The sequence below is a fragment of the Corvus moneduloides genome, chromosome 14 (assembly GCF_009650955.1).
Source record: "Corvus moneduloides isolate bCorMon1 chromosome 14, bCorMon1.pri, whole genome shotgun sequence".
Taxonomy (NCBI): Eukaryota; Metazoa; Chordata; class Aves; order Passeriformes; family Corvidae; genus Corvus; species Corvus moneduloides.
The window spans coordinates 16,654,867-16,678,033 of record NC_045489.1 but is presented as its reverse complement, the minus strand read 5'-3'; the positions used below and the strand labels follow the sequence as shown (position 1 = coordinate 16,678,033).

The window sequence follows — 23,167 nt, the reverse complement described above, 5'->3', positions numbered from 1 at the left end:
CCAATTCCAAGCGAAAACGCCCATTTCTGCCCAAACAGCCGCTCAAAACGTGACGCAAAGGAAGAGGGAAGGACAGCAAGGCTTTTTTCTTTCTGACAGCAGGACAAAACGTGAAACACCGGTCAAATCAGTCAAACTGGCAAACCAAAGCTTTATTTTTTTTTTTTTTTAAAGTCTTTGCTACAGTACCTAGGACTGCATCCCTATACATAATTAACAATCATTCCTGAAAGATCTGTATTTGGCACCAGTTTGTGTTTACCTCAAACACTTGTGGGGAGAATTAATTTCAAATCAAATTTGGTTTTTCAACAGAATAGGAGCTGCCATCATGAAGCCAATTAGCTGAGTTATTGGAGAAGCTTAAAAAACAAAACAAAACAAAAAAACCCCAGAAGTCCTTATCTTAACCAACACATTACAGAGAGCTCCAAAACAGAGGTCAAACATTAAAAGGCTGATATAGGCTCAAGTGGTTTATAAAACCTATAAAAAAAGACTACACCAGCACATATGCCCCTTCAGTCCACGCAGTTTAGAAATTAACACAGGGAGCAACTCGCTAGCTGGAAATCTTGTCATGGGAGAACCACATATATACCAACAGGAGTACCCAAAATCAAATGTTAAAACGCTCCAATTCCCAATCCACATAAAAGGAGAGAGGTTTGTAGGAAGATTAAATCAATTCATGATATCATAAATTGGTTGGGCAGTTCAAACTTTCCCCAGCAACCACTTTGTCACTCACACACACAGGCTCACATGTACACGGCTCAATCCCATTCAAATTCCTCATGGAATAAAAGGATCCCAGGCTCTATTGAGTCTTTCCCTATCATGCAAGAAATAGGTCTGGCTGTGCTTTAATCACCATCATGTATTACTTCAGCCACAGAGTACCAGGCAGATTAAGTAGAAATGCACAGTTTTTAGCTCATCATCTCTGCACAAGTGTTGGAGAGGCTCAGTTCCTGGAGAGTTCCTGGTGGGCACACCCAGTCTCTCTTCATGCAGACTCGCTGGCCTCCACTGGTTTGATCATGTGGTCCGGTTTGTTGCCCGCAGCGTAGTGATCCCACATCTGGAGGTACAGCCGCTCCAGGTCCATCGTGTACTGCTTCGTGTTGAACAAAGGGCTGGATATTCTCTGCTTCCAGACTTTGCCACGGATTTTTTTCAGGCTACAAAAGAGAGTTAAAGCAGTCATGAGACACTCCAAACACTACATAATACTGTTTACCTTTGAAACCTGCTGTTTTCAGCTAACCCAGAACTGCCTGTACAACTGTTTCAAAAACACCTGCCCCCCACCTCCACCAAATTCCTGTTCTATCTCATCATTTCTCATACAGACCGGTATGACCACTTCAATTCAGAAGAGCTGCAACATTAACTTGCTGCATTATCTGTAGTGCAGTAACACTTCACAGCATGATTTTAACTTGAAGTGACAAACTGCTTAATCTTCACTTTAAAAAAGAACAAAATGGGAACTATATTGCACTTCTGCACATAAGCAGTTTCTTCAGAATTTTCATTCAATTGGGAGTGCTGCTAAGTTACCATAAAAGCAGAAGCTGAATTAACTGCAACACAAGACACCTCTAGAAGAGGACTGCCCAGCTATTTTAAATATAAACTATCTGCAGGATTAAAACTACTGATGTCTCAGCACTGTGCCCAAATACAGTACTCTACATTCTTGATGTTCCCACATCACAGAGTCCCAAGTCTGCTTACTATTCCAGGTCAGTTCCCAGTTTCACAGCAATATCCTCATACTCCTGTCTGCTTTTTGCAATCAGCTCAAGACAACCCAGGCAAGTGAGCTGTGAGGCAGCAACTCGTGAGGCAAGAGTCTCGCCTGAAGAAAAGAAAATAAAAGGCAAATCAAAACCAACAAAAACAACCAGGAATGAGTTTATCAAGACACTTATCACACACTAGGAGTTACCTTCCTTCTGCCTCCACAAGGAGCAAAGTTTGATGTGTTTGCTGTTACTAAAACATTACTAACATTCCAACGCATGTGTCCAGTGTAGGTTCCCTGCTGCATTACCTGGCATAGTGACCATTGGCGTTCCAGCCCAGAGCACGTCCATGCCAGTTGTGTGCCCATTGCAAAGGGGAGTGTCCAGACAAACATCAGCCAACTGCCCTCTCCTCACATGCTCTTCTTTGGGGGCAACAGGTGAAAAGATGATTCGGTTTTGGGCAAGACCCAAGTTCTGTGCGTACTGCTGGATATTGGGCTCTCCTACAGCTGGGAAACGTAGCAGCCAGAGCACACTGTTGGGAACTCTTTTTAGGATCTGTAACAAAAATAAAGAGCAAATACAGAAAGTCCAGAGAGGAACATTTATTTTTCTGAAGAAGAAATTGCCACATACTAAGTGGAAGCCATCATCATTCAGTACTTTGAGGTATAGAGCAGAAATTCAACAGATCATCATTATGAATGAGATCACCAGGATTGTATTTCTAACCCACTGAAAGAGACAGCAACTCTGAGCAACACTTCACAGAGCAGTTCTTAAGACAGTAAGTCTTGAAATTAATGGTCTCATTTGTTTATAGGCCCATACTATGGAATATAAAAAATTACCCCCAAGTAGTTCTCAGCAATACACCGTAAGCTGGAACCTGATACAGATGTATCAATCTATCAACTGCCAAGGCCAATTGTAACTCAATTGCAGAGACTAAGGAAAGCCAGAATTATTTCACAATGGAGAACCAGCATACTTAGGCTGTCCAAAACACAAATTTTCACTGGCTAGATGCACAGGTATCATCTGAAACACATCTAAAACACTCTATATTCTGCTAACACTAAGCCCTGCACATGAACACTGTAGGGATTCAAACGGCTCAATGTCAGCGTTTTCCACAGAGAAGTTAAAACTTAACTTGCATGAAGTTTTAGCTAACCTGAACAGCTATGCCAGAAGTCTGACCTTAGATTTCCTATTGGATACAGATACTCACATTAGCCCACATCTGCAAGGTGGAAGGATCAATCTTATACAGCTGGTTGAAGTTACAGTACACAACAGCATCCTCTGGTAAGCCGTACTGAGAACGAGTAGTAACAATTATAGTCCGTGGAACTTCTTCACCAGTTGCTGCTTTGTTGTTAATCTAAAGGGGAAAAAAAAAAAGCTACTGAAACACTGAAACTGCAGGAAACAAGACTATGCCCTGTGGAAATGTCCTGAGACACATTTGTTAGCATAACAAATTACTGTAAGCGTATCTTTGGTTTTATGATACAAAACAAAATTGTCTACTTACCCACCGCAAGAATTTAACTGGTATGTGTACACGCTTGTGGATGCCACAATGTTGCAACCACCAAGGCAAAAAACACTGGGCATTTTCATGCCCTTCCTATATCTCCCCGAAATTCCAAGTAACTGGAATAATTGGAAAGAAGAATCATATAAAGAGGCATTACACATGGAATCCTATCCTCCTTAAGGTCACTTAATTTCCTCGAGACCAAAAATAAAATTAAAACTGAAAGACAGAATAAAAAGGTATTTAGAAAGCAAAGATGGGGTTTAGCTTGTTTGGAATTTTGTGGTTTATTTTTGGGTGGGTTTTTTGTGTGTGCTTTTTTTTTTTTTTAAGAGAGAAAGAATACAGTAAGCACAGAACAGATAATCAATAGATGCAGACTCAGATTTAACTGATAAGACTGTAAGGAACCAGTTGACAAGGAAAATAATGAAAATAATAAAAATTAGATTAGAAGAGTTAATTATGAACTTTAAAAAAAAAAAAGAATCTTAAAGCATTCACAAAGAATAAGAATATGCTAATAAAAAGCAGCAGAGGATGAAGTTGGGATAATCAAGATACCATGCAAGAGTCCTGAGGATTAGTAAAATGGAAGCAGGATTTTCAATTTTTTTTTTAATAATGACATGCAATAATGGCATCAAAACTAAACAGACAGAGCAACACAGCTACTTAGAGCCTTCTTCCTTATATATGTATTTTTACATACATATGGGTTTAAAATTTAGACAGTGGCATTGCAGCCAGCCACTGATGACACACTTGATGTGAATGACAATAACTCGCTGTCACTGACTGTTAGAAGATGCACAACAGCTCTAAAGAAGTTGGTAAACATGCTACTTATTTAGGTCACCGAGACCTCAAAAAACACAATGCTCAGTTCTTGTTGACCTATGCCCAAAAGTAGCTGATCTCAGCACAAAGAAGTGCTATATTAGTGTCACTGAACGACAGAAATCCTGTTTTAGAAGTGCACAGACAGATCTTAGGAGTGTTTCATCTCAGTGGTGGAGCGTTAAGACAAGAATTCTCTGTGATTCTCAGATGACAACTTCAGAAAAAAAACAGCCTTACGGGCCAAACTAAGAGAAACTATTACCAACTCAAATAAAAGTCTCAGTTGTGAACAAAAGAACTCCAAAATAAAACAAGGTATGAGATTATGAAGAGAGCAGTGGCAATAAAAGATATCGAAATGCTGTAAAAGAGGTTCCTGAGGGACTGTAAACTGAGTAAAACTCACAAGATAATGAGTTATGCCAATGTCAGAATATGGCATTTCTGAAAGGGAAAAACTGTTCTGCAGTGGAAGAAGAGTTAAACACCACCAGTAACTGTCACTAAAATCCCATGAACTGTTAAGCCCTGAGAGGTGGTAATACAATGCATAATTCTGAAAGATGTAAGGAGATGAATAAATGTTGAAATACAGTGGAGTAACTTTGCCTCTATTCTATTACTCAGCAATTTTTTTTTCCAACAGAAAAACACAACTGACACTGAATAACAGGTCACAAATCTCAGTAGGCTGCAGGCAGTAAGGAAATCTTGCCTTCAAATTCAGAACAAACAAGTATCTTCTTTATGCAACAAGAATGAATTTCTTTGGACTTTAGATACTTCTAGATACAATTCCTCTATCTTTGCGGGGGGGGAAGATCACCTTCCATTACATCTGTGGCTTACAATGAGCTTCCTTCAATATGACAACTAAATGAATCAACATGACAGAAAACACATTTGCTTGGAGGCTCTTCTTCGTTATGTTAAAACATACATATATAACATAAAGCCCAAGAGAACAGTGTCCTGAAGTGCCTCACCTGAGTGGTTGCTAATCCATTACTGATGTTGAATCCATTGATAGTAATCTGAATTTGTCCACGATTAATCATCTCAATCACAGCCTCTGCAATGGTGTTCATAGGGATGACTGGCATGCTGAGGGCGGCGTTGCCATCGGCATTGTCACAGCTGTCGGGACACTTCATCTGAGATAAATCACACAGGCATCAGAGGGAGTACTACCTTCAGTTCCCAGGACTGTACACAGACAAGAGCAGCTCTCACCTTAACAATCTTGACATCAGGAAGGCTGTCAAGGAATGCCTTCAAGTCAATGCCATTCAAAACAATCCTGTTATCATAAATATGACCATTGGACTTGAAATCAATGACTGCTTTTTTCTGTAAAAAAAAAGATTTCAAGAAGTTACAAGATCACTTACCAATACTATACTAAGTGCCATTTCATAAAGACACCTATGGAAAACACCTACTTTTCTTGCCCCCTCTTCCAACATACCTTCAGATGGGGGAACATGTTGGCGTGGTCTCCGATAAAGAAAGTGTTTGGCATGTAAGCTAATTTCTCTGAATACTGCTCAGCCACCTCAACTGGGGAAGTTTCTTTATCTGTGATGATATAATCCATGAACAATGCCCCACTGGTTCCAGGATACCCTAGCCACATTGCCTAAAAAACAAGAAAGCAAGGTTTTGCCACATACAGGTTCAAGTTCCCTCTTCTGCTTTACCAGCTGAAGATCGACCCCTAACTACAAACTTTCACTACCAAGACAGTGAACAGCTCAAAGATATTCTAAAATTGATGTCTCAAGCAAATTTCCCCCACTATGTGCAGCTTTAAGCCAGAACACTAACCAGTGATTACAGCTTCTCTGACCTGAGACAACTCCTGTAGTCTAGACTGACTCTAATTATGGTCCTCTCATTCTCTTTCCATAGGCATTTTAGAAAATCTTTAGTCAAAAAATCCCCCCAAAAAACTCTGACATTGATTCTGGCTTACTAAGAGCCTTCTGACTTGGTTACCTGAATAGGTGCTGGTCTCAGGGCAAACAATTCATTTCGGGCTCCCTTGGTGTAGCCATTCATATTAATGAGAATGTGAATCCCGTCCTGATGGATGCGGTCTGCTGCTTTTCCATTACATGGTATCTAAGAATAAATAAATACATAAATACAAGTTCTTTGTGTTTTCAGTCCTCCAGTAATAAATGTGGTTAGTCATCAGTGTAACAACGGACAGATGCCAACTGCATAATTTAATTTAAGTGAAACTTAAATCTTGTTATGCCTGGTTTTACAGAAGTCTAAGTCCTCAATGCAGCACTTAACTTCAGTAGCAGTAAAACAAAAGCTAAAGGCTAGAAACTGAGTTTATACAAACCAGAACAGCCTCCCCCACACCCACTCCTCTAAGGCTAATTAGTAATCAAAGCTCACATGGGTCAAGTGGCACATTCACAAACTAAGGTAGTACAGAAAATCAAACAGAAGATCAAGAATAAGACAATTAACTACTCCCAAGGATTTTGTCTTGACTTCTGTGTATACTGAAATCCTGGTCAGTTTTCACACTGAACCTAAAGCAAGCCTAAATGTTGCAGTTGTGACATCTTGATTTCTCCATGACATTTAATTATGACTTATCTTGGATCTAATGTGAGAGTTAATAAATAATGATAATGTTACATTTTAGTAAGCAGAGATCACAAGATAACCACCACATCCCAGGTAAGGCCTAACATCAATACATCTACAAATTTCAAAATTCTCAAGACTAACATCAACCTAATTCAAGAAATGATTTTAAGTAAGAATCTCAAACTACAGGCTCATCTCCTCCTTCTTCATTTAGAAAAATCTAGGTTTGCTAAAAGGTCAAAGCATAAAACAAGCTCACCTGAGATAAGTCAATGAAATGATTTGCTTCAGCCATCACTTTTACACGGAAGTTTGTCCCATCATCAGGACTCAGGGCATAACAGAATACCTAGAATATGAGGCACCAAAAACTGAGTATCTGTGACAACTTCCCCATAAAATAACTGTGCAATATTGCAATTTTTAATTACATCTAGTTTCACACAAACCATATTAATTTATGTGGCATTTACCAGCTGAGAAAGAAGCAAAAAAAAATGCACTGGGCCATTTTTTGACACATTTGAACCAGGCCTATTTCTGGTGCCAGAGTATGGCACTGCATACTGCAGAGACATATATCCAACGTTCTCATGAGTGCAAGGCAAAGTAATTTAACAGAAGATTTGCATAAGAATTAAATTCTCTAAGAATGCCTTCTACAAGTCACCTTTGACTTTGTAATTAGTGAGAATCATAACTATCAATCAGGCTGAACAGACAAGCTAAGCCTCAGGGAAGCTTTTTAACAGTGACTAGTTCTCCTGATGCCTTTTCCTGGTCTTAAAATCAAGAGTCATACACGGTTAGAAGGAGAAAAGGGATTTTACCTTGGTATTTATTTTAAGGACCCTTAGGTGCACACATCCAGGTCATATGCATCACAATGCACACCCCACAAAAGATCTGGTATAACATTACAGGTCTTACTAATTAGCAGATCTATCAAAGATTCCCCAATAAGAGGCTCGAGTGAGCCCCCCTCCCCAAGGAGCCTTCTCCTGGATGGTTCTATCTTGGTTTACAGAATGTGTTCTGGAGAGGACCTTGGGGTCTGGGGCACACTGATCCCTGGCTACGAAGCTTCTAAAATGTTTAGTCTCTTAGCTTGACAAACAAGTCCAAGAATGTAGGCAAAAAGCACTAAGAATGCAGAAGTTGTAAAAAAGGTATAACAGGGGTATAAAAGAAAAGGCAAAAAATCTTCATGGCATCACTCCCAGTCAGGAAACTGAAAGTGTATCTGAAAACAACACTTCATCCTGGGAAAGTAGGATGACTCGGACTGAAGAACTCTTCAACCCATAAAAAAACAAACCCAAGAAGCAAAGATTTGCTCTTTCCTTGTTTAATTGCTTGCACCAAGAAGAAGTGCCACTTACAGCCTTATTTAAAGCTTTAAGTATGCCATTTATATTTTTACCTCAAATTTGTCTGGGTTATGCATGCCTGGAATTGACTGCATTAGGTGTGAGGTTGGATGGTTTCCAAAGTCAGAGCTCACATAGCCAATACGAAGTCGACCTTCACTGGCCTTCAGATCCTTGGGGTGCTCATATGGTGGCTTGTGAAGAACATTAATCTGCCAAGAAAACACATGAGTGTTTACAAACTCAGGAACTAAAATATAAACAAAAGGGACAAAAACCTCCTAGGAGTTTGCGCAATTAACCTTATCCCACATTCAAGCAAGCAGTCATGGACATATGTTATTCCAAACCTGCATTCTACGTATTCCACTGCAGCCAAGTGCAGTGCCCACACACTGTGTCACAAGATGTGATGTCTCTGCTCTCAGACAAATACAGACATCACTACTGCATTTCTGTTTTTCTAACAGCTTCAATATCCCACCCCTGATCATTAAATATACTGACACCATTAGTTAACCAGACCCTGCCACCAGCTGACAGCACATTTTCATTTATAACTGGCAACCTGCACAAGTAGTCTGTCTCAAAACTCATGAAGCACTAACAACTGTGAACATTACATCCTATCTCTTTATATGTCAGTGACTCAGAAAGCCTACAAAGGCTAATACGGAGAATCTGAGTATTTGATTCTGAGCAGAAACAGGCAAAGCCCCAAAGAACTTCAATCACAACTGGCCTGTATAGAACTTCCTACCTTGTCCAAACAGAGATTTCCATGTCTCTCAGCAATTGCCTTCCTGAAACTGTGAGAAAGGGGATACAGCATGCTATGATGTGGGTGTACAGAAGGCAGTCTGTTTTTCTCCAGCTGATCAGCTACAATGCTAACCAGCTTCTTCATTCTTTCATCATAGTCTGTCCAGTCACAGACAATCTAAAAAAAAAGGAAAAACAAAGATTAGGACAACAGCTTCCTTCAACCTGTATCAGTTATTTCACAGGTTGAGATTAATGTTTCTTCCAAAAATGGAAGTGAGAACTTCTGTAATTACTGTTGACGACTGTATAATCTTATCTTCTCATTTAAATCTAACTCTTTACATTTAAATTAGTAATCTGCTACATAGGAATCCTGAGAATTACAATCAAAGCCTCATCTTCCTCACCTGCAAACAGTGGGCCAAGTTACAATAGGCATCTGGGAAATCAGGTTTCAGTTTCAGAGCAGTACGGTAAGAGGCAATAGCTTCTGGTATATTCCCTGAATCCTGTGAAGACACAGAAATGAGTCAGCAGGTAAAAATATCCTCAGGGTAACTACTCACAGTGCCCCACCACACTCTTATAAGAGTGAATCATTTGCATGTGCTACCTTGTGAATCGAGGCCAGATTGCTGTGGGCATCAGCAAAAGCTGGGTTTATCTGAATGGCACGGGTGTAGCACTGCAGAGCTCCTTGAACATCCTGCATCTCCTTCAAAGTGTTTCCCATATTAGAATAAGCATCTGCAAATGTGGGGCTGATTCTGAAAAATAAAGATAATATGTCATGAACAAGAAAAGCTCCTCCTCCAACGAGAAGACACACTCAAATCCGGACTTTTCCACTTGAGCAACTATGCAAATTAAAACACATGACTAAATCACCTTCTGTGCAAATCTAGGCACCTTCCTGTTAGGAAAGGCTGGGACCCTTACAGAGAGTATCCATTTACCTAATAGCCTCTTTGTAATGCATCAGAGCTTCCTGTAACTTTCCCTGCTGTTGCAGAACACTTGCTAAGTTTGAATGCGCTGCAGCAAACTCTGGAAACACCTGGAAGAAAAAGAAACTGACTCTGTCTCAAATGTCACAAGCAGACCACAGCACAAATACTTGTGCATTTATTACTGTATTTTCTTACTTTTTTTTATAGAGAGGAGGAAAAAACCTAGGTCCTATTAGAAATTCCCAACCCGAACCACCCACCTCTCCCTCCCACTCTACTGTACCTCAAGAGCCTTCCGGTAAAGACGGACAGCTTCCTCAATATTGCCCTGCTCCCGCTTGATGTTTGCCAGATTGTTGAGAGAATCTGCATGAGTGGGACAAAGTCGAAGGGCTGTGTTGTAGCATTCTTCTGCTTCTACCACCTTGAAAAAAAGGGACACTGTTAATATAGTAATATTTATTGTAAAAGCACTGTTTAGGAGAAGTCATTATACAATCACTTTTAAAAGGTTCGAGATGGAGATTTCCGGAATTATTCTCCCTTTTAAGTAAGTGAGGTTAACATCCATCTTAACAAAAGTGGTGACTGCTGGTGTCTATTAAAAAAGCATTCAGTGTAATTCTAAGAAGGAAAGAAGTGCTCCTTACACTGCCTTTCTCCTTCAAGGCATTGGCCAAGTTGCAGTAGGCATCAGGGAAGTGGGGCTGGAGCTCAATGGCCCTCCTGTAGGTGTCTATAGCCAGGTCTATCAGGCCCTGCTCATAGTACACACAGGCAAGGTTGCCGTGCACAACTGCGTGATTTGGGCTCAAACTCAAGGCTCGCAGATAAGCTGCCACAGCTCTGAAAAAAAAAACAAAGGAAAAAAAAAAAAGGGAAGGTAAACAATCATCCAGAGAGCAGGAATTACTTACCTTGCTTGGTACAGTGGTTAGTGAACAGTATTAGGTCTGCTGGAAAACAAGCAAAGCTTTCAGCTACTTTTTAAAAACACTCTTCATTATTAGGAAAAACACCTTTTTTTCCTTACTCCATTTTTTGCCAATTTATTATTCCATTTTAACAAGATAAACAGTATTATCTTATGTCTTTATTCTCTCCAGTAACCTATCACGATTTACTTAAGACTTCAATCATCACTTTGTTCAAAAGTGAAATCTTTAATTATGTGCTCCTATAGCACTATACAAATGGCTGATGTATTCAAATCCAGTTTCTAGGAAAATCATAACAATATACATAGTAAGTAATGTTTAAAAGGTGATTCAAGATCTGAAATTATGAAAAAACATGCCTCTGGTCCACTAATTCATGGTCAAATTAGATATCACTGAATCATTTAGACTGTGTGCAATGCAGGTAATTAACCTGTTCCTTGCAAGTTTTTATTAAATTTGGGGCCACAAACCACAGCTACCAGAAATTATAAACCAATTAACAGATGCAATATGGTACACTGCATATAAACAACACAGCCTGGATCTTTTCCCAGAAACAAAAGATTCACTTATCAGATTAGAGGTCTCAGAACACATTAGCTCAACAAGACAGCAGCACTATTGCAACCCAAGGCAATAACATGAGGGGGACATGTCACAAATAACAGACTATTCAATCAAATGTTTAGCTGAATTCCAGCATTTTAGTTTGTCTCACACAGAAGGAAAATTTTAGAAGAGACACACTTGCAAATTATGTTCTGAATCACATAATGAAAACAGAGAATTCATGTATTCAGGCCTTTCTCGTGCATCTTATTTTCACCCTCCCCAGCCTTAATTTCAAATCTATTTTCATCAGAAACTCTCATTTTTGACAGTGCATTGTACAAGAAAGCAATATGAAAGAATACATTTCACTGTAATTTTTTATTTTTATTTAAACAGACCAGTAGCCTGGTCTGTCTGCACTTCAAAGCCACTTGCTTGCTCACCTTACAGCTGAAGTCTTTGCTACCCCTGTCCATAGACTTTACAGAAGGAACATAATCTGTACCTTGATACACCTGACGAGCCACAGAGACCAACAGTATTTATCTGCTTACCTGTCAAATATCCTTGCCTCCTTCAGAACATTTCCCAGATTGATGTAAGCATCCAAAAAATTTGGGTCAAGTGTTACAGCCTGAAAATATTTTTGAAGTAAAAGTTTTGAGCATTTAACACAAAAACATTATCTATGAAACTGAGTTGATGCTTTTTTGAAATTTGATAACTATAATCTGTAAGCTTTTAAGACTTTATCAATAACCTAGTAATGAAGGAAAACTTATATAAACCAATCACAGAGCAAAATTATTTATCTGTAGAAATGACAGCACGTACTACCTTCAAATTTATTTGTCTGCTTACCTATTCAGTTGCAACTACTGCAGAATGAAGTGCTAAGCATTTATTTCACATTAGGCTGATCATACTTCACACTCCTGTCTACTGATGCTATGTTGTCTTTAGCTCGTTTTTAAGAGGAGAAACCCTAAAAAACCTTATCTGTATCCTTTATCTACTGCAAAGTGAGACAGAATTTTAAAACTTTACCAGTGCAGAAAAACAGAGACTGTGCACAAGAACAAGGAAAGAGCAAATACATCACATGTGCAGGGAAAATTCAGTAGCCATTTAACTAGAACGTCTTCACTCCCTTCAAAACTAATAAAATGTAAAAAACCACTTAAGAAACTGATGAAGTTACAGAAGCTGCAGTACAAAGCTACATGTGAGTATCTGACAAGCCCCACAGTCTTACAGTCTCATGGGAACTATTAATTCCAAATTAAAATACTTCATCTATCACGAACTAGACACAGATCCCCCCCCAAAAAAAATCTTGAGCAGCTAGACTTTTTTCTGTAGATTTAAAGCTATGAATTTCAGAAAGAAACTATTGCCACATCTTAAATCCAACTTTAGAAATGAGTACAAAATTAATTACGGTGCCAGTTAGAAACTAATTGGAAGGAATCAGACAACTAGTTAATGACACTAATCTAGAGAAGTCTGTACAGTGGTGAAAAATAACCCTGGAGAAGAGGAATTAATGTGTCACCTAAAACTGTTCTTCTCAGATACTCAAAGGACAGTAATACCTGAAACAAAAGTCACAATGAAAAATGATTTTAAGGACCAAGTTGATTCTCTCACACATAAAACATGCAAAACATTATCATCTAATCAGATTTTTAAAAAATTTAGTCCAAAAAAGGGCTGAAGAAAAATTTAATTAATTTTTTCATATTTGACATGTGTCAAGTCCTAGGGCAGTTCTAAGTGTCTGACTGTAGCAGCATACAGGCAGTTTGAAACACCAGCAAGTTTAAAAAAAACAATTAACATGAGCTGTTAACTAAGAGGATCATACGAAGTTCTCCACTATCAAAATATTTCTATCACCTGCAAGCACACAACTGCATGTACATACAAATCTAGCAGTGAAGCTGACTCCCTTAGGTAGTTACCTTTTCAAAGTGATGAATTGCAAGCCAAATTTCTCCCTGGGCATTGAAAACACAGCCAAGATTACTCCAAGCCACTGCAAAGTTTGGTTGAGTCTCAATTGCTTTTAAGTAACAGGCCTTGGAATAGTTAAAGAAGAGAGATACAAGGGAAGGGGAATATTTGTAAAAAGAAAAAAATGAGAAAAAATAATTGTTAGTATGCCTTCTCTAACCAGCCAAAAGTGACCCTGCAGTATAGGCTAGCTTGCGCCAAAACTAATGCGCTGCAAACTGTTGTTGATCCTGCGCCAGCGCAAACCAAAACCCAGGTGCAAGCCCACCATTTTTCAGTTATGCTGGTAACAGTTTAACATTCCTTCAGACACCAAATCACCACAGAAATCATCTTAGAAACAATTCAAGTAGTTTACCAGAAACATATGCCGCCTCCAAGTGCGTAAAAATCAAAAAATTACCGTGCAAAAAACAACTTCGCTCTGAAACAAAATTTTCCAATATTCTAAATCAGATAGAAATTACTTTAAAAAAAAAAAAACCCCGAACCAAAAAAGCTACAGAAAAAGATGAAGCCATTCCTCAGTTTTAAGTGTGCTTGGCAAATGAGATGACACACCCCATCTGTATCTTGTTTGCTGGTTTCTTCAAATACAATTCAACCTCTCCTGCAGCTTCAAAACCTCAAATGACAGGATTGCATGAAGGTTTAGGTCCCTGTAATGCAAGCGCAAGAAATCGCTGCGCATCCTACCCAGCACGGCGCCACGCTATCGCTGCGAACTGCTTGGCTCTAGTGATTGCCCCAAGGTGCAGTGAACGGCCAACCAGAATCATTAATCTACCAGACAGGCCCACACAAAACTCGCATGTTAAATTTGATGTCTGGACTCTGTAAATGCATTACAACCCAATTTTATCCAAAAGGCTGCAGCCTGGAGCTCGGGCAGTCGCCCGATCAGAGATTAATCATCGAGTCAACCGTTCACGGGGGCTTTAATCGCACGCAATGCGCGTTACCGCTGCGCAGCCTTTGCGCTACTGCAGGATCACAGCGCATCATCAGAAGAGCAGAACGCTGCAATCCAAACAAAGAAGAAAAAAGGAAAAAAATGAACAACCAGAAGAGTTAGAAGCTTTTACTATTAACTATCTCCAATTATTTCTTTAAAAAATATTTTAATTTACTTTTACTTTATTTCTTTGAAAGAATTTGTGGCTAATAGTATAAAATATTCTTACATTACTTGCTTGTAATTAAATATTTTAAGCTGTTTCTGAAGCCACAAGACAGAAGATTCAGGCATGGAGGCAAATGGTTTTGCTGTGGCAGTTACAAACCCGTTACCATATTTCTCATCATGTGACTTTTCGGTGCGTTCCTTGCTGGAAGAGGAGGAGGAGGTGTGTGTCTGCCCTAGATCCAGGCCTCGAGCTCCCTTCAGCGAGGCACCTTACGCATGGAATAGGAGGTTTCACCCACCTGAAACCTTCTAAATACAATATCAGTGGTGAAAAACCAAAAACAAGAGAGAAAATAAAACAAGATCATTAGTAAGAGTTCAACAAAGCAATTGCATTTTTTTGGATATGTCTTAACACATGGGAATGAGGATAATCTGTCTGTAACAAGGGAGACATGCAGAAGGGAGAGGGTTAATCGGGCAATTGCATACAGCAGGGACTTTTTTTTTTTTTTGGAAGAAAGGCTCTGAAATATCTACAAAGAAATTAAATTTTAGTTCAAACTGTAAGGAATCTGCTGGCTTGATCTTTCAAATGGACTGATAACCAAAGAAACACATTGCAATTTACTCAAGATGTTTTTCCTCGTTTATTAAGTTCTCACAAAACGGAATAACACTTTCAAACTAGGTGTCTCCAGAGCTCTGAAACAAAGAAGTCAGCAACCTAAGGCAGGCGCAGTGTCTTGGCCTATACCAGTCACACTAAAGCTGCAGTGAAGTGCAATTCATGTTAGCTGTCCGCTTGGTGGGCTGAGAACCAAGTGTCTCAAAGACTGTTTAACTCCGAATGCCGCTATACAATGTTTTCAACCTGGATCCGACCAAATCAATCAGGCTGCCCTAGGGTGGTACACACATCCAAGTTGTTATGAGAAATCAAACAATACTGAATTTTGAACCTGCAGTCCCCGTTACCCCATAAAGATGCCCACCCTCCCCAGATGGTGCTGCAGCCAAACAGACAGCTACGCTGTTCATACACTCCACTTCTGAGCATGCGCGTGGGGCTTGGAGCGACAGCCGTGGAGTCCAGAGTGGTTCTGATTTCTCCACACTCCTCACCCCTGCAGCGCGGACGCGTAAGGTGGCTTGTAACAAGACAATTTCTTTCTGCAATCCAAATTTTAACGTGCCAAGAATTTTAAACTCATCTTGGCTTTCGAATTCTCAGTTTAGGAAACGCAAGACTGCTAGAAGCCACCTTTCCACTACAGCAAGTTTTCTTTTGATCAGTTCATTTACCAAACAAACCAGCTTTGTCCTTCCGATTTCTTTATTTTGGGGGAGGGGAGAGGGAAGACATGATGAAAAGATATTGGGGGATGGGGGTGGGGGGGGTGGTGTGTGTCGCATACTGCAGCTATTATTTACTAGCCTTTCTTCCACTATCAAGGGAAGGGAAAAGTTAAAAGAATAAAAATCTTTAAAAGCCAGTATTACAAGGTAACATTTGGATAAGTTTCTTCTCCACTTACAAGCCACAAAGGACTTTAGAAGAGCAGCCTTTTCAATAGCACCTGCATCGTACAGGGATCTCGAGCTAACCACAGGCTCTCTGCTTGGCACCAGCAGGCAAGCCTCAGATCTGAAGGATTGTTACTTATTTCCAGGTGAAAGCATGATGGAGCCCCTGCCCAATACTTCAGAATGGTATCAGATAGTCTAGTTCAGCAGCAAGGCTCGGTAACTTTCCATTTCTTGACTTAAACCAACTTTTTAAACATGGACATGCCATATCTTGCCCTGCAACTACTCTGGGGTGTTTCAGTGCCTTCAGTTTTCAGAAGTTTCTCGGACTGTCTGTAGATCAACGCAGATTTGAAGACTTGGTGCAAAGTTCAAGTTTTCAAAACACTGACGTTTACATGTATTCTACCCAACACCTACCTTGGCTTCTTCCAAGCGACCCAGGGCTTTGAGCAGGTTCCCCAGGTCACTACGAACACAGTACAAGTCCTGAAAAAATCAAAATCACACCATCATCTTCAGGATTTCAAATGCTCCACAGGTCTTCACAGAGTACTTGCAAGGGAATAACCCAGTCCTCTAAAGCTTAGTTTAGATTCTTAGTAGATACATCACAAATGTAAATTATTTTTCTTGACCTAGCATTACAGACAACAGATAATCTGACCAAATTTAGTACTGTAATGAACAACTGTAAAGAATTAAAAAGAAGTAATATTTCATACAACTCCTATTATACAGAAATAGAAAACTGAAAACAAACGCCCTCCAGCAGCTTAAGTCCTTTTGCCATGTGTAAGCATTTCAAGCCCCATTTTTTTTTTTTCCCAAACCATTGCTCCAAACCTGTACTCTTAAGATACACTATTGCCATTATGGCTTTTAAATAGATATATAAAGTGATTTTGCTGCCTGTATCCCTAAAGAAGTTTTTCTCCCCGTTTTGCCCACTAATCCATCCATTTCCAACAGCTTTACCACACGTTCTTGTTCTTTAATTTGTTTGAAATGAAAGCACAGTCTGCAACTGCATTATCTAGCAGTAAAGACCACAGAGAATGGAGACATTTTGTCAACACTAATGAAAGGATTTACTAACCTAAACAAAACTCAACCCCTGTAAAAAATCCCACCATCTCACATTATTCTAACCAGTGCATCCACTAGTCACCCCAAGACACATATTAAGTTAGCCAAGTTCACACTGGCTGAAGAACACAGAGAAATAAGATTCTGGGCACTTGTTGGACTGGGTTTGCTTTTGCTTCTCCTACAGAAAAAGGATTTATGCACACAGGACTGATGCTGCACTTTAAGTATTTTTTATCAAAATGTTTGACCAAAGATGCAGGCAAATACCTTCATCATGCTGAGCAATACTACACAAATTTAACGAGCATGATGCAAAACAAACAGAGGACAGCAGTCTGATGCAATGTTTACTAAAAAGTCAATATGACAAAAATCTAAACACCAGATCGATCAATCTTATAGGAGTCACTTATAGACAGTCAGTTTCAGCCTATAAAACCTAAACTGATGCTTCTGTAAACCAGTCCACAGTGGAAATCTAACCCAGTCTACAGCAGAATTCTAACCAAGGCAACACTCAGCACCATGAAATTTCTAACTTCATGATAAAGTAATACCTGGTGATTTTTCAAGATCTCACATTCAAATCTAAGCACTGATTCTCTCACTGTAATACTACGTTAAAGCACACAAAGCTAAATACGAGGTCATTCACTGAAGCTTCTGCCCTCAGAAAAAAAAAAACCAAACAAACCCTTGCTGTTCTTTGATCTAAACAGTTAAGTATGTTACATATACAGAAAAGCAAACAACCAGCAGCCCTTACTGCAATATACAACTTTTTGTTACAGAAGCCTTTCAAAGATCCTTAAAAATAGTAATAACTACTTCATTAAGTTTATAGCATACAGGTTGAAAGGGTTATCTTTTATTCATTCTATGAAAGCTGCTACTTTTGTGTCCTGGGGCAGTAATAAAGAATGGACTTTTATAAAATAAAGCATTACTTACAGGGTTGTACTGAAGGGCAGACACATATGCCTGTACTGCTCCTTCCATATCACCTGCAGCTACGAGTGCAGCAGCCAAATTTATATATCCATCAATGAAATCTGGTTTGAGGCGCAGTGCATGTCTGTAATGTTCAATTGCTTCCTGCAGCTGTCCACGCTCCTTGTACACATTGCCTAGATTGGAATAGGCTTCGGCCAACAGTGGATTCTGTTTGATTGCCAAAGTGCTGAAGTGAGCAGACCTGGAGAGAACAGGCAAGTTAGCAAATAAAAAAACACAGCCCAAAAACAACCAAACAAAAAAAAAAACTCACCCTCAACACCCAGTGTTTGCCTGTTTATCTAGTTACTCTAATGAACATTCATGCTTAAGTGAACCAGACATACAGCCAATAAATCTGGACTTACAGAGCTGTCTTTTATGTTTATGCTCCCACCTTAAACTCTGATCTCCCTCGTTCCCATTTTAGGTTGTACTGAAGAAAGACAGGTCTCATTTACAGTCAGAAGGGTTCAAGTTGCCTCACCAAACCTGAGCGCAACACACTTGGCAAAAAACACTACAGGAATCCCTCTTCCAACATCTGCACACTTCAAGCAATGTTCCACTTGATGTTCTTTTCAAGAAGCAGGACATGGCTTACATGTAAAATTCTGTTGTATCCTCACCCATTTTATTTTCCCCTATCTGAACTACTACAACTTCAATCAGAAGACTATATAAAACAGATCTCAGTCAAATGCTCTTACTTCCTTCACCAGCAAACATGAATTTACAGCTAGAAAAAGTGACGTTCAAAATGCTACAGGCACAGAAAGCAAGATCAGGAACAGGCAAGCAGAAAGAACATAAAAACAACTTTCAGATCAGAAAACTCCTTTAACTAAACATGCTGCTGTGCAGGAAACAGTCTTGTAACTTTAAATAAAAAAAAAACAAAACCACCTTGGACTGTAGGTGGAATGAACATTACACATGTAAATCCTGCCAGTACACACCAATGTGCCTGATGCTCCAATGTTAATAGGCACAATATTAAAATAATAATTAGAATAATGGCAAGGCCTCCTGTTTGTTGTAAAGCTGATGAGTCCAATTTGTATTTCTCTTACCCCAGCAAAATCCCAGAAGGAAGAAACCTACCTGTCCAGTCGGCGACACTGGAAGTGAATGGACGACAGTAACAAAAGCACACCAGTGTTATCAGGCTCCTGTCTCCAGAGCTGCATGCAGTGTCTCTCTGCTGCTTCAAAGTCTCCTGCCTGATACTCACGATGAGCCAACTCCGCTAACCCTTGGAAGGAAAGCATACGTTTCGTTGGTTCTGGAGAATCACCAAAACATTTAAAGGGGGAAAACAAAAAGTTAGATGATGGGAACAAAACAAAACCAAAACAAAACAAAACAATGAAAACAAATGTACACAACTAATGGATGAAAATGTTTGAAATTGTATGAAACACTACAGCAGGTGACAGCTGGGACTCTAAGATCTTATCTGTACCAGTCCTTGACTCCATCAGCTAATAGTAACAAAAATGCAGACTGTAACGACTGTGAATATTTGTAAGTCAGTCATTTTCCATTATTCTGAGACTCCTGTCATGATATATTTTGGTTCCTAACAGTGGAAGTGCTGCTAACAGAACAATGACTCTCCTCACCCTCCCCCATGACTGAAAATCCTACGCTTTGCTATGCTAAAAAAAAGTTCCAATAATTTAATAGGGAAATGAAGGACAGGAGACAAAGACTTCAAAGGACTTGAACAAAATAAAGTTTTGCTGTACAAGCAGTGAAAGCCCTTAAAAAAAAGGCAAAAAAAGCACAATGGGTAACATTCCTTGAATCCTGCATACTCCTACATTTTCTTTGAGGAGTCAAAATTCCTTCACAGAAAAAAAAAAATGGTCTTGGAACAACAATATCTGATGAGAGACAAACACACACTTCAAAGATTATGCAACTGGCCTACAGGAGGAACCATTAAACACACAGGGTACAGGAAAGAAGTTACTGCTCCTGGAGGCTTAGCTGGAACAGGAGTGACAAAATGGTTTTAGTATTTAATACCCAACTGTGGAGAACGAAAAACTTAAATAAAACACCACCTGTTTTACATAAAACAACTGGAAGTAAGAAAAGTAAGTAAAATTTCTTACAAACTAATAAACAAGTGCAGCTTGGAAAAAACCTACAACCATTCATCCTGGAAAGAAGTGCTGGCCTTCAAATTATGCCTTTATACCAAAGACTCTTACTATTAAAAGGTTTGATTACCTCAAGTATCTCTCATCTTTCCTCCTGTACTCTGCAGTCCCTTAATTCCATTCATTAAACACTTCCCACCTTATCCCACAGAGTTTTAAAATTCTGAATTTAAATGAAACAGATAAACCTTTCCTAACAGAAGAAACCACCTCAACAGCTGAGCCTACATTTTTGTACTGGGGTAGTACAAAAGTCCAGAGACTCTCATGCTTTTGTGAGAACTTTAAAGGTGATGAAAAAAAAAATCATAAAGACATTAAGTACAGATTTACTACCTCGTGCTGATTTTACAAAATTGGGATTGACGGAAGTTATTTAAATTGTTTTCAAATGTGGGTTTTTAGTACCAGTAGGTTTTAATGTAAGACTACAAGTGCTCTAAGTAAAGTAATTTTTCCAGACAGTACATTGTCTCTGTCAGTGCTATAAACTGTTTTACAGTAAACTGGAACTACCAAAGCCACTCATTTTCAGGTAATTACCAAATTAGTAGCCAAGTATCTTCATCCAGATTAGATTCCTGTTTTTCAAACCCTGACTATGGGCAAAATGGACTTCGGGATCTGGTTAAACCTACTGGCAAAGATAAAAAGGTACAACCTTTATTCAACATGAGAATGTTGAACTGTGGCTGAAAACCACACCGTTTATAAATGGTGCTGATGGTAATACTGGAGCACCAGTATTGTGGTGCTCCTCACTTGGCCCTTCTGTTAACAGGGTTTGCCCTTCTGGCGGTCAGCACATTTTCAAGTTCCGCTGATGGCACAAACAGAGAAACCAGACAGAGGAAGAGCATGTCTCATGAAGTGGATTTCCTCTGCAAACGCATTTCAACTGTTTTAGTAAATTTCAAAGCTAAAAAAACCAAAAAAGCACACTGAAACAAAACAACCCAAAAGTTTACACTTCAATACTTGTGACTGCTGGGAAGTAGGCTTTCAGCCATGATCTAAATGCTACATTTTGCCTATTTAAAGCAAGAAGTCAAACTGAAGTTACAAATTCCAGGGCAAGAGAGCAGGCGGTGCAGATTTCACACGTGGGAATGAGAACTACTACCAAAAACAACAAAAGAAGAAACACTGACATTTTCTTTCATTTATCAAGTGTCTCTGTTTACAAAACAACCCACCCTTTGTCCCCAGAGATAAGGCAAACTCAGTATAAAATTGCTAGTCATCTACCTCCAAGCATTTATTTTATAAATGATTCTGATAAAGCTCACTGAAAAGCAGGAAGTGGACAGGCACATCACAAAGTTCAGAACGAGCAAAACTTCTAATACAAAGTTGGCTGGAAGTTATGCAGTGCAAAATATCCGTAAGATAGCCCATGGATGGATGCTCACTAAATCAATGTGTAAAGAAAATAATTGCAGTGAGGACTCACAGCCAGGAAAATCCCGTATCCAGTCTTGCATAAATGAATTTCTGTACCTAGGCTAACTTGTGCTGCACGCTTTGATTATGACCTTGGAAAAAGTCTAGTACATGCTGTGACAATGACCTTCCCTGAGGCTTCTAGACAATACAAGCAAAACAAAAAGCTGCACAGAACCATCAGAAACGTGCCCAAGGCCATTTCCCTCCCCCACTCGCCCAATACCATCCTAAACACTTGCAATACACTCACGCTCAACCCTGCGTTCAGATCAGTCTAGGTCCAGACAGGAGCAGTGGTTACCTCCAGCTGGGAGGTGCTGGATGAGCACAGGACTCTCTCCCAGCGTGCACGTGGCTCTTTTTACCTCCAGGGATCCAAGGGGATGCTGCAGCCTCGCTGACCAGACACAGTTCTAGCTGAGAAGGTACGAAACACCGTACTGCAGCATCACTACAGTTTCTCTTTAGATCCCTATCTCTGCACTGCTATCCCATCTTTCTCCAAAAGTCCTCTTTTTCCTTCTATTTTTCCCAGACATCGTTTCAGCTCTTCCTGCCCCTCTGGTTATAGAAACCCCCAAAATCTGGGGGATAAAGCTGCGTTGTCCTTTCATCCTTTCAGTTAGCATAACACTTCTTTTTTTTTTACTCTACAAAAAGTCAGATTTCTCCTCCATTCCTCAAGTCCTGGACCTGCAAACTAGATTTAGGGCAGGATCTTCCGTGATGCAACACGCTATCAGACTGTTCAGAAAAGCGTTTTAGTGCTCGGCTGTGCCACACAATCGGTTTGGGTTGGAAGGGACCTTAAAGACAATCTCGTTCCAATTCCACGGCCATGGGAAGGGACACCTTCCATTCGACCGGACTGCTGAAAAAAAAGTCCTAAGTGCAGCGAGCGATTCAGGGCAAACCAACACATATTTGGGGTCAGGCTTTTACCCTACTTCGCCCTCTAACGCAGTCACCTGATAGTCTGATAAATATAGCAGCGAGCCCGCCGCACTCACACCTTCCTGCGCCTCCCCGGTAGCGGCCCGGGGGCTGCCCACGGGCAGCGCCCACCGGAGCGCACCCAGGGCCGCGCTCGGGCCCGGGGCGCACAGACCCCACAAAGGCGGCGGGGGCACCCCCGCCCTGCTCCTTCTGGAAACTTCCGCCGGGCGCGGGCCCGGAGAGCGGGGAGCAGCCCCGGGGGCGAGGGCTCGGCCCGGCCCCCACTGTCCCCGGCCAGCCCGTCCCCGGGGGCGCCGCAGCGCACGGTACCTGTGCTGTCCGCCACGTTCCCCACGGAGGTCGCCATCGGGACAGGAGCCGGGGAGTCTGTGGCGGCGACAGCAGAAGATGCGCTCGGGCCGGGCCGGGCCGAGCTGCCCGCGATCGCGGCGCGCTGAAGCGGCGCTCCCGAAATGGCGGCGGCGGCGGCAGTACCGAATGGCCGCGGCCGGAACTATCC

General features: G+C 40.4%; 1 protein-coding gene across 3 annotated transcripts; it reads right to left on the bottom strand.

Moving 5' to 3' along the window:
- Nucleotides 1-125: 125 nt before the first annotated feature.
- OGT (O-linked N-acetylglucosamine (GlcNAc) transferase) lies at nucleotides 126-23,167 on the bottom strand. 3 transcript variants are annotated; one of them, XR_004243017.1, is made up of 23 exons: nucleotides 22,978-23,152; nucleotides 19,199-19,379; nucleotides 18,053-18,296; nucleotides 16,430-16,498; nucleotides 13,302-13,418; nucleotides 11,892-11,971; nucleotides 10,495-10,690; nucleotides 10,128-10,268; nucleotides 9,851-9,951; nucleotides 9,508-9,661; nucleotides 9,302-9,403; nucleotides 8,890-9,069; nucleotides 8,183-8,341; nucleotides 7,019-7,108; nucleotides 6,145-6,270; nucleotides 5,615-5,785; nucleotides 5,380-5,496; nucleotides 5,133-5,300; nucleotides 3,298-3,419; nucleotides 2,992-3,144; nucleotides 2,063-2,315; nucleotides 1,744-1,867; nucleotides 126-1,184 (listed from the first exon to the last, which is right to left on the bottom strand). XR_004243017.1 is itself a non-coding variant. In XM_032123954.1 (22 exons), the coding sequence occupies exons 1-22, from the start codon at nucleotides 23,012-23,014 to the stop codon at nucleotides 1,010-1,012; spliced, it is 3,138 nt and encodes a 1,045-aa protein (XP_031979845.1). In that variant the 5' UTR covers nucleotides 23,015-23,148; the 3' UTR covers nucleotides 126-1,009. The 3 variants fall into 3 exon arrangements, 2 of the variants coding, with proteins under 2 accessions (XP_031979845.1, XP_031979846.1); XM_032123954.1 differs by lacking the exon at nucleotides 3,298-3,419 and having other exon boundaries at nucleotides 22,978-23,148; XM_032123955.1 differs by lacking the exon at nucleotides 3,298-3,419 and having other exon boundaries at nucleotides 824-1,184; nucleotides 19,199-19,349; nucleotides 22,978-23,167.

What these genes read in the sequence shown, in the direction of transcription:
- OGT (XM_032123954.1), bottom strand. Translation starts at nt 23,014, where the DNA reads ATGGCGACCTCCGTGGGGAACGTGGCGGACAGCACAG. An exon ending in CAGTGTCGCCGACTGGACAG is followed by an intron (nt 18,297 to 19,198) that starts GTAGGTTTCTTC and finishes TGTTCTCTCCAG; the next exon opens with GTCTGCTCACTTCAGCACTT. An exon ending in CATTACAAAGAGGCTATTAG is followed by an intron (nt 9,662 to 9,850) that starts GTAAATGGATAC and finishes TTTATTTTTCAG; the next exon opens with AATCAGCCCCACATTTGCAG.